Source organism: Cyprinus carpio, chromosome A7 (genome assembly GCF_018340385.1).
Source record: "Cyprinus carpio isolate SPL01 chromosome A7, ASM1834038v1, whole genome shotgun sequence".
NCBI lineage: Eukaryota > Metazoa > Chordata > Actinopteri > Cypriniformes > Cyprinidae > Cyprinus > Cyprinus carpio.
The window spans coordinates 32,641,853-32,653,889 of record NC_056578.1 but is presented as its reverse complement, the minus strand read 5'-3'; the positions used below and the strand labels follow the sequence as shown (position 1 = coordinate 32,653,889).

The following is a 12,037-nucleotide window of genomic DNA, read 5'->3' as shown; positions in this document are numbered from 1 at the left end:
TTTATAAAGAATTATTTGATACACTCACAGTAGAAGCGGAAGGGATCTGTGTATGTGGAGGGGACTGGAATTCAGTCTTAAATTTGAAATTAGATACCACAAGTAAAAACAGAAGTAAAAGAAATCTTACAAAATTACTTAATATTATGTTGGAGGAAACTGGTATGGTGGATGTGTGGAGGAAGCTCCACCCAACTATGAGGGACTATACACATTATTCAGTACCTCACTTGGTTCATTCAAGAATAGACTATTTTATAATGAGACAGGAGGACTTCTACCGGGTAACTGAATGTAAGATCGGAGTCACTGATGTTTCAGACCACAGCGCAATCTATTTAACTCTTAACATGGAGAATAACCCCAAAAATAATGTATGGCGATTAAATGTGGGCCTTCTTAACAACCAGTCAGTAGTTGGATCTGTCAAACAGGACATTAAAACATTTATAGAAGAGAATGACAATGGGGAGGTGGATCCATCAATATTATGGGACTCGCTAAAAGCTGCCTTACGAGGAAAACCTAATAGCCAAGGCAACAAACATTAAGAAAACTAGGACTGAAGCATATAAAAGATTAATTAAAGACTTAAAGGATAAAGAGGAAAAATTCATTTTGAAAAAAGATCAGGACACTCAAAAAGAAATTCAAAAAATTGAAAATGCAACTTGAAAATTATTTAGATGAGGAAGTAGAGAAAAAAGCTAGATAGACAAAACAAGCATATTATGAACTAGGCCCAAAATCTACAAAGTTGCTCGCTAGAAAATTACGCAAACAACAAGCGGACTCAACAATTCTGAAAATTAAAGATCCTATCTCGCAAAAGCTTCAAACTGAGCCAAAAGAAATAGAAAACACTTTTTATCAATACTACAGCAAATTATATTCACCAGAAGGCACTCCTAACAAAGAGTCGATCAGAGCGTTTCTAGACAAATTAGACCTTCCTAGTATAGGAGAAATACAAAATAAGAGAATATTAGCAGAAATTACATCCAAAGAACTAGATAAAGCAATAAGTAGACTAAAGGCAAATAAAGCCCCAGGTAGTGACGGTTTCCCCGGTGAGTGGTATAAGACATTTAAAGAAGAATTGAAGCCGATTCTTCTTGAAGCTTTAAACTATATCCATAAAGAAGGCAAGATCCCTCCCTCATGGAAGGAAGCAATTATTACGCTGATTCCCAAAGAAAATAAAGATAAATAAAAAAATAAAATAAAGAAGTCTTCAAGTGATTCACAATATTTCCAGCAATAAGCTTAAAGCATCCTTGATCAGCCTCGATGCAGAAAAGGCCTTCGATCGAGTAAACTGGGATTTCTTATATCTAACGTTGGAGAAATTTGGCCTTACTAACGAGTCTATTCAGTGTATTAGAGCAATTTATGATAAGCCAACTGCAAGAATTAAAGTGAATGGATCTTTGACAGATCGGTTTGAACTCCGTAGAGGCTGTAGGCAGGGCTGCGGTTTAAGTCCCACCCTTTTTGCTTTATACATCGAGCCACTGGCTCAAGCGATTCGGGAGAAAGATGATTTAAAGGGGATTATGATCAATGAAAGAGAACAAAAGGTTGGATTATTTGCGGATGATATATTGTTATTTCTAGAAGATATTAACATATCACTTCCCATACTGATGGATCTTCTGGGAAAGTATAATGTGTATGCGGGATATAAGTTGAATATTTCCAAAACCCAAATATTACTGTTTAATCATTCACCCTCAAATGAAACTGCACGCTCATACGATATAAAATGGAGCACCAACAAAATTAAATACCTCGGAGTATTTCTGTCTAAAGATCCTTCACTACTATATAATTTTAACTACAATCCAATAAACGAAAGTATTAAATCAGATATCCAGAGATGGTCTACTTACCCGTTCGACTTAAGTGATAGAATAAATGTGATAAAAATGAACATCCTCCCTAGGCTACTTTACTTATTTCAATCCCTCCCGGTAAGCATACAGTCAAAACAATTTACAGAATGGGATAAGCTGTTATCGAAGTTTATATGGGATGGGAAGAGGCCCAGAGTTAGGTATTCAACACTACAGCTGCAGAAAGATAAGGGGGGCATGGCCCTTCCTAATTTTAAAATTGTATTTTTACGCAGCTCAATTGCGTTACTTGTGTTGCTGGTGTGACCCTAGTTATTTTGCCAAATGGAAAGAGATTGAGACATGCATCCCTGGATATAATGTTCAGACACTTGTGGGAGAGGACCATATTCCAACCGAATTAATAGAATTTCTTGGCCCAATTGCACAATTCACAATGGAAATTTGGTATAATGTAGCAAGACAATTAAAATTGAATAAAGAAAGAAAAATACTAAGATGGGTAGCTCATGACAAAGACTTCAAGCCAGGAATGCATGACTCAAATTTCAAATATTGGATCAATAAAGGGGTTACAGCCTTTTGTAATTTAATTAATAATGGGGAAATAAGTTTTCAATATCTGAAAGACAAATTTAGTCTAGATAATCGAGACTTCTTCCGATACCTGCAACTAAGAGAATACTATAATAAAGAAATTAAGGACAGAAATGAACCTAATGCGGTTTTAGAGACTTTGTGTGGTGCATATCAACAGAAAATGCGCAAAATCGTTTCAAAGCTGTACAGTAGCTTAATGTCCTGTCAGAAAAACACAACTCTGTATGTCAAAGAAAAGTGGGAAAAAGAAGCAGTTGTCACAATCTCAAATGATGAATGGTATAAAATCTGTGAGATGTCACAGACATCTACAAATTCACAAAAATGGAGAGAATTCAATTGGAAAAAATTCATTCGATTTTTTAATCACGCCATCTATTAAAGGTAAACAACTGTCCACCCAACAAATGTGTTGGAGGAAATGTGGCACTGTTGGTGCTAACCACACGCATGTTTTCTGGGACTGCATAGAGATAAGACCTTTCTGGACTTCTGTCCATCTTACTTTTTGCAAAGTACTGAAGTATTCTGTACCTTTAACTTTTACAACAATGTATCTGGGTCTTTTGTCCAATGTAAAGAAAGAGGATCAATATTTGGTTAAGATTTTATTGTCGGCAGTGAGGAAAGCGATAACAAGAAGATGGCTCAAACCTGAGCCACCCAGTCATACTCAGTGGATAGACATTGTGCAGGAAATATTCACCATGGAAAGAATGACTTTTATTCTAAGATTGGAAGAAGCAGAATTTAAAGGAAAATGGGAAAAATGGATAGCTTATAAAATGGCATTAGAAACTGTGTAATCTGAATGTTTTTATTTTTTTATCACGACATCCGGTTGCTGTCTTATGTTTAATTGTTAATTTTATTTTATTTTTGCATTCTGTAAACATACTCAAAATTAAAAAAAAAAAAAAAAAAAAAAAAAAAAAAAAAAAAACGTTAATACCAAAAACGTAAAAAACTAAAAACGTAAAAAACATTTTTGAGACATTTTTAAAATGATATACATATCTTGAGTGATTTATGTACCCATTAATCGACAGTGGTGGTTAACCTGCAACATGGGCTTTAACTTTGGCAGAGTCTTGCTTAACTTTCCGAACAGCTGTCTGGATATTGTCAAAATTATTACTGATCAGTCTCATCTCTTTCTCCAGCGATCCAATTCTTTCGGCGATCGGTTGAAATTCCTCCTTGAAAATTTCCCGAACGATGCCGAACTGTAGCTTTAGCTCATCAGCCACCATGGCACCCAGCGCCTCATTAACAGGCTCTTTCTGTCATTTTTCTCCGGAGAGGACGGCAGAAGTTGTCGTTTAGCCATCATAGAAAAGTAAACGAATAAGGAAATAAATATAAAAAAAGTTGTGCCGAGAATATAACTTAAACGAATGGTTTATCGACACCAGGTCAGGGAGCTTCAGACTCAAGCTGCCATCTCTGTCAGCGGGTCACGTGATCTCCTCTTTCAAGTGACTCTTGAAGGACCAACATCACATCCTCTTGTACCATTTTTACAAGCAAGACAGACATTTCAGGATAGGAGATGGACTAAAAATTATCTCCCAAAACTCACTGCCAGATTCTGGAAGATAAATTCTTAAAAAAGGGGTACAAGAGGATGTGATGCTAGTCTTTAAAGAGTCACTCTCAATTTATCTGTCCATAAAGACTACAAAAAGTCAGCCTTCATGTATTTCACAACACATCAGCATGTGATTCTTATTAAGTGGAGGTCATGTTTCAGGATTCTTTATCTTAGCAAAGTCTCTGAGAAGCTGACAGATTCCATTTCTGGAGACTCCAGGTAGGTTGTAATTTTGAAATATGGTGACGCTGGAGACTAAATGCTTCCTGATGATTTCACATCTAGTTCTTCTCCTTAATTCGTAATTATTTTGCAGTTAACATGTCTCTTTTCTTCTCCACCTGTTTTTTCTGACCCTGCTGACCCAATGAGCATTTCGCTGTCCAATGGTCATGCCTTAATTTGCAAATTCTAGTATTGCATCCTTCTCATGGGCATTTAATAATTGTTTACACTTAGTCTGAGTTAAATCTCTTTTATGCTTAATTTTATCTGTAAAACAAAACATACCTAATAATTATGCACACCTGAATATAAGGAGTTTTTCCACTTCCAGTCTTCATGGACAATTACATATCACTTAAAAATGATAAAAATAAAAAAAAAGTAAATTAATACCAAATAGTAGTTAAGACCGATATGTTTTGGAATTGGTCAAATGTGCTTGGAAAAAAAAATATGATCAGAATATCAATGTGCCTAATAATTATGCACACACCGTAGACGGCCATCGGGACAAGACCAAGGGAACCAGACAAGTCCTCTGCACAATCTGACCTGTGTTGCAGGCTGGAATTAAACACCACAGTGCTGGTTTTGTCTGGCCAGAGTGGAACTGGCTCCCCAACTGAGCCTGGTTTCTCCCAAGGTTTTTTTCTCCATTTTTTGTCACCAACGGAGTTTTGGTTGCCACTTTCGCCTTTAGCTTGCTTAGTTGCAGACACTTAATTTCTGGCAATACTGTTGTCTTGATTGCACTGACACTATTGGAAGAAAGCTGAACTGGATGATGACATCACTGAATCATCAATGAACTGACTTTAACTGAAAAATTGACTTTGTTATTGTCCTCTTGCATTATTGACAAACTATTCTCCTGTTTGACGCTGTAAAGCTGCTTTGACAATCTGTATTGTATAAAGGGCTTGAATATGGTATGATTTTTTCCATCTCAAAAATATATCTAAATTACGACCTATGCTCACAATGTTAAATGCAGAAATGTTAATCCATGCGTTTATGACCTCAAGGTTAGATTATTGTAATGCTCTATTGGGTGGTTGTTCTGCACGCTTAGTAAACAAACTCCAGCTAGTCCAAAATGCAGCAGCTAGAGTTCTTATTGGAACCAGGAAGTATGATCATATTAGCCCGGTCCTGTCAACACTGCACTGGCTAACTATCAAACATCATATAGATTTTAAAATCTTGCTTATTACTTATAAAGCCCTGAATGGTTTAGCACCTCAGTATTGGAACGAGCTCGTTACATTATAGTCCTCCATGTCCGCTGCGTTCTCAAAACTCTGGCAACTTGATAATACCTAGAATATCTAAGTCAACTGCAGATCCTTCTCCTATTTAGCGCCCAAACTCTGGAATAACCATTTTTTTTTTTTATTAATTTTTTTTTTTTTTTGCATTTAACAATTATTTTCAGTATTTTTTTTTTTTTTTTTTTTTTTTTTTTACAGATTGTAGGAAAATATTTTTTATGTAAAACTTTTTTCTTTACATTTTTTTGGATTTATTAGAAAACCATAACAAAATTAATATATAAAAAATCAAGTATTTTAAGAGACTGTAATTTAATAATGCCTATATTTTTATGTATAAAATAAACACGCAAAATTAATCTCTTCTTCTATGTTTGATGTAACAAGACCAAAAAGCCAATAGATAAGAATTGGTGAACAGTGTGCTACAATCTGGGGTACCTGTGGGGACTCGTAAGGCAGCGTCACACTATGCCTCTTGGTGTTTGGATCCTCATGATACTGGACTCTCTGACTGCCCTCCACACGGATGAGATGGCTACGGTGGGAAACACCTAAGAAAAGACGAGGCCAAACAATATAGACAAAATGATTAATAGGGTTGGGCCGATAGACGATGCCATCGTTCATCTCGGCTCTGCACAAGACTGAATAGAAACCAGAAAGTAGGGATGTAACCATTCACTCAATTCACGATACTGATTTCACAATACAATTTTCTCACAATTTTTTTAAACAAAATTAGATTCAAGACTTTGAATATAATAAATAAAATGGTGTCCTTTTATTGTTGCTAGGACAAAATGCTGCACATTTCTTTGTGAAACAGAAATGTGTCAAATAGCAAAACTAAATTGACATTTTAAAATAAACCCCAAACCTAATCAAATAAATAAGAAAAAAAAAGGCCATGGCTATATAGCTATATATATATATATATATATATATATATATATATATATATATATATATATATATATATATATAGAATTGGAAACACTTCTCTGTTTACATATACAGTCACGGCCAAAAAGTTTTGGCAGTGACATAAATTTTGTGTTTTGCAAAGTTTTCTGTTTCAGTATTTTTAGATTATTTTTTTTTTTGATTTTTTTTTGTTTTGTTTAATGAAAAACAATTATAAGCACATTATAAGTTTTAAAGGCTTTTATTGGCAAAAAAAAAAAAATATACGAGTCAATGTTCACAGTGATGACCCTTTCTTCATAACCTCTGCAATTCGCTCTGGCATGCTGGATATTAGCTTCTGGACCAAATCCTGAGTGCTGGTGATCAATTCTTGCCTTATTAGTTCTCGGAGTTGATCACAATTTGTGGGCTTCTGCTTGTCCACTCATCTTTTGAGGATTGACCACAGGTTCTCTATGGGATTGAGATCCGGGTAGTTGCTTGGCCACAGATCCAAAATTTCAATGTAATGTTCTTCGAGCCACTTCTTTATCACTCTTGCTTTGTGAAATGGTGCTCCATCATGCTGGAAAATGCACGGATCAACACATAAAATTGCTGTCCAATCCCTGTACATCTTACAGAATTTCAGTCTGTCCTTGACATTTTTCTTGGAGAGAAGTGGCTTCTTTGCTGCCATTCCTGAGAAAGCTGTCCACTGGTGGTGACACGATTCCGTAGCTGGCTCCTCAGAGGAGGAGATGGCCCTGGCACTTGCTGGACACTCACTTCACTGCAGTCAAACCTCTCTCCTTGAAGTTCTTGATGATCCGGTAAATGGTTATTTCAGGTGCAATATTCTCCCTTTTTTTTTCTGATCAACTTTTTATTTGTATTTTACATAACAAATAATATCATAACATCCATTCAGGATAGAACGCAAAAACAACAACAGACAATCAACTTATTCCAATGACAGAGAAGGAAAAAAAAAAAAGTTAACCCTTTTATATATATTTTATATGTATTTTCAAGAAAAAAACACTGCCAAACACCAGTAGTACTAGGTTTGGCCTAATTGATTTGTTCTGTATAATTGTCTTTTTTGCAGCTGTAAAACCAGCAAACAACATTCTTTTTTTTATTGAGCTTACACGGAACGCATTAGTACCTGGATGGCGCCACAGACGGCTGCTTCAGTGCTTGGCTCTCCAGTGTTTGTACTGTTTTTGTTCGTTTTTCCTGATTTTTGTTTGTCAAACACGATCAGTTTCACCAGGGATGAACTGCTGAACATTCGGCAGAACACACCACAAAATCTTTTACCGGATTTCAATTATTCGGACGTTTTACTGAACGTTGTTGTTGGTGGAGCAGCGGCGCAGATCAAACGCTTCAAGAAGCGCAGACGGGGAAAGCGAGCTGGTGCGCTCGTTAGACTCAGGAAGCGCGGATTTCGTTGCCTAGCATCCATCTGGCAAATCTCCGCTCTCTACCCAACAAAACGGACGAACTCCTTCTGCTCTCCCGGACAAATAAGGATTTATCACACTCTGCTGCTCTGTGTTTCACGGAAACCTGGCTTAATGACGCCATACCGGACGGCGCGCTCCATCTGCCGGGCTTTCAGCTGTTCAGAGCGGACCAAGACGCAGAATCAACGGGGAAATCGCGCGGCGGCGGGACATGCTTTTATATCAATGAACGGTGGTGCACAGATGTAACTGTGTTAAAGAAGATGTGCCGTTCAGATCTAGAACTGCTTTTTGTCAACTCCAAGCCGTTCTATTCGCCACGGGAGTTTCACTCGTTCATTCTGGTGAGTGTTTACATCCCTCCGCAACCGCACGTAAGTCTGGCTTTACAGAAACTCGCTGACCAGATCACAGAGACAGAACAACAACACCCGGACTCTGTTTTAATCATTCTTGGGGACTTTAATAAAGTCAATCTCTCCCATGAACTGCCCAAATACAGACAGCATGTTACATGTCCCACAAGAGACAGTAATATATTGGATCACTGTTACACCACAATAAAGGATGCATATCACTCTGTTCCACGAGCAGCTTTGGGACTGTCTGATCACTGTCTGGTTCATCTTATACCAACCTACAGGCAGAAACTTAAATCTGCTAAACCTGTAGTAAAGACTGTAAAGAGATGGACCAACGAAACAGAGCAGGATTTACAAGCTTGTTTTTGACCTCACTGATTGGAGTGTTTTTGAAGCTGCTACCACCGATCTGGACGAACTCACAGAGACCGTGAGGATATATGTATTCCTACCAGGACTTAATTAACATTCAATAACGATAAGCCATGGTTTACAGCAAAACTCAGACATCTTCGTCAGGCCAAAGAGGATGCCTACAGAAATGGGGACAGAGTCTTGTATAATCAGGCCAGAAACACACTGAACAAAGAGATTAGAGTGGCTAAAAGGACCTACTCTAAAAAGTTGGAAGACCACTTTACTTCCAACGACTCAACTTCAGTATGGAAAGGACTGAGAGCCATTACCAACTACAAGAGACCATCCCCCTGCACTGAGGCTAATCCACGACTTGCTAACGACCTGAATGAGTTTTACTGTAGATTTGAAACACCCCACATCCATTCTGATCATCTCTCTACAAAACCGTTAACACCTCCATCAATACCCCTCTCCCCCCCTCCTCCTCTTCAAATCAGTGAAAACTATGTGCACCAGGTCTTCAGGAAGAACAAAAGAAGAAAAGCACTAGGCCCAGATGGTGTTACACCAGCCTGTCTGAGAACCTGTGCTGACCAATTGGCCCCCATCTTTTCACAGATCTTCAACAGATCTCTGGAGTTGTGTGAAGTGCCTTCCTGCTTCAAACGCTCCACCATCATCCCCGTTCCAAAGAAACCCAAGATAACAGGACTTAACGACTACAGACCTGTGGCTCTAACGTCTGTCGTCATGAAGTCATTTGAAAAACTGGTTCTGGCTTATCTGAAGAACATCACTGGACCCTTACTGGACCCCCTGCAGTTTGCTTACCGAGCAAACAGGTCCGTGGATGATGCAATCAACATGGGATTGCACTTCATCATGCAACATCTGGACAAAGCAGGGACTTATGTGAGGATCCTGTTTGTGGACTTTAGTTCGGCTTTCAACACCATCATCCCAACAGCCCTCCAGATCAAACTGACCCAGCTCTCTGTTCCTAGCTCTATCTGTCAGTGGATCACCAGCTTTCTGACAGATAGGCAACAGCTAGTGAGACTGGGGAAATTCATGTCAAACAGCCGCTCCACCAACACTGGTGCCCCTCAGAGGTGTGTTCTCTCCCCACTGCTCTTCTCCCTCTACACCAACGACTGCACCGCCAAAGACCCCTCTGTCAAGCTCCTGAAGTTTGCATATGACACTACGGTCATCGGTCTCATCCAGGACGGTGACGAGTCTGCTTACAGACAAGAGGCTGAGCAGCTGGCTGTCTGGTGCAGTCTTAACAACCTGGAGCTGAACACTCTCAAAACAGTGGAGATGATTGTGGGCTTCAGGAGAAAGCCCCCTGCACTCCCCCCACTCACCATCATGAACAGCACTGTGGCTGCAGTGGAGTCATTCAGATTCCTGGGAACCACCATCTCTCAGGACCTGAAGTGGGACAATCACATTGACTCCATTGTTAAAAAGGCCCAACAAAGGTTGTACTTCCTTCGCCAGCTGAGGGAAGTTTAACCTGCCACAGGAGCTGATGAAACAGTTCTACTCAGCCGTCATTGAGTCTGTCCTGTGCACTTCAATAACTGTCTGGTTTGGTTCAGCTACAAAATCAGACATCAGAAGACTACAGAGAATGGTTCGGACTGCTGAAAGAATTATTGGTGCTCCCCTGCCCACCCTTCAAGAACTGTATACATCCAGAGTGAGGAAAAGGGCTCAGAAAATCACTCTGGATCCCTCTCATCCAAGTTACCCCCTTTTTGAACTTTTGCCATCTGGCCGGCGCTTCAGAGCTGCTAATACCAGGACAGTCAGGCACAAGAACAGTTTCTTCCCCCAGGCAATCTACCTCATGAACAGTTAAATGTTCCCCACTTATGCACAAATGTGCAATATTCTTATATTTATTTGTTACCCCTCCATCCAAGTGCATCTCTGCATCTTACTCTATTCTAATCCATTGTCATCTATAGCACAACTGTTCGTACAATTTATTTATTTGCAATTTGTTTTTTGTTGTTGTTGTCTCTGTGTACTGGAAGCTTATGTCACTAAAACAAATTCCTTGTATGCGTAAGCATACTTGGCAATAAAGCTCTTTCTGATTCTGATTCAGAAGCCAGAATCATCAAGAAGAAAAAGTTGGCTTAACGGTGAAATCAATTTGTAGTAAAGAGGATAAAACAAAATTTACATGTGTCCACAGATTACTGACAATAGGACATTCCCAAAACATATGACATACCTGATGACACAGTATTACAGATATTGCAGTTGTAATTTGGTTGTAGTTTCATTTTGAATCTTTTGTAAGGAGTTATATATGCTCTATGGATAACTTTGAAATGTATAAGATGATGAGCCAAGTTTCTAGAGGTTAAACTGAGGTTAGACCACACCCCCTCCCATTTGACAAATTAAGGTCAGATAGTTCTCGATTCCAAACAAATTTGATAGAAAGAGGTTTTGTAATGTGAACAATTTTCCTATAGATTAAAGGGTTTATTATGCTGTTTTACAAGGTCTTGATTTTGTTTTGGGGGTGTACTAGAATAGGCTCTCATACTAGGTTGTTCGAAAAAACACATTTTCCACCACATATTTTACATTATTACAACACCTCTCTCCCCAGTCTGGAATGAACGGCTCAAATAGTTCCTGTATCAAATGAAAGCCTGTCTTCTGAAATACGAAATGTGCTGTGATTGGTTAGCTGGGCCAGTGTGTGTTGTGATTGGCAGCACTCAGTGCCTGGTCGGGAAATGTCATGCCCCTTACCACAGCTGCCTGCTGTGAGCTACAGTGTAAATATTGTGTCAAAATCAAATCAATTTGAGCGCGATTTAAACCCGTATGATTGTAATCACTCTAAGCTTGTCTGCCTTGGGAAAGCTAGCGTGTCTCCGACATAGTGATAACACTCGTTGCCTTCTCTAGTGCCACACAACCAGGTCCCATCCCATTCGTCAATCTTTGTGATCTCACAAATCCCGGAAAATATGTGTTGTATTCCAAACGAGTCATTCATTGTAGTTTTTGAAAAGTGATTTCTGTTAAATAAAATATTTCCTTTTGAATCGAACTTTGAGCTTCGTAACTTTGCAGATCTTTTTTTATGCTCAAACAGCAACATTACAGATTAACTAAAGATGGAAAAGTGTAAAAGGGTAATAGCACCCCTTTAAGGAAACAGATGATCGACCAGAAGATGGTGCAATCCAATCTCACATAGGGTGAGAGTAAATAAGTGATGTCCAAGGAACTCCATATGCTTTGAGAGCAGAACATAACTGAAAAAACACTAAATATGATGATGCTGGTAAACAAAACTTAATTCTTAATGCCTGAAACGAACAAAGGCCTTGGTCATCATATAAAT

The 12,037-nt window shown here is 38.6% G+C and overlaps 1 protein-coding gene across 2 annotated transcripts in view; it reads right to left on the bottom strand.

The window, feature by feature from the left end:
* LOC109070898 (cellular tumor antigen p53-like) overlaps positions 1-12,037 on the bottom strand; it is an 82,362-nt gene that overhangs the window by 22,760 nt on the left and 47,565 nt on the right. For both annotated transcript variants that reach the window (XM_042760852.1, XM_042760853.1), the window contains exon 6: positions 5,988-6,100. In XM_042760852.1, coding sequence (XP_042616786.1) covers positions 5,988-6,100 — 113 coding nt within the window. The remainder of the gene's footprint in view (positions 1-5,987; positions 6,101-12,037) is intronic.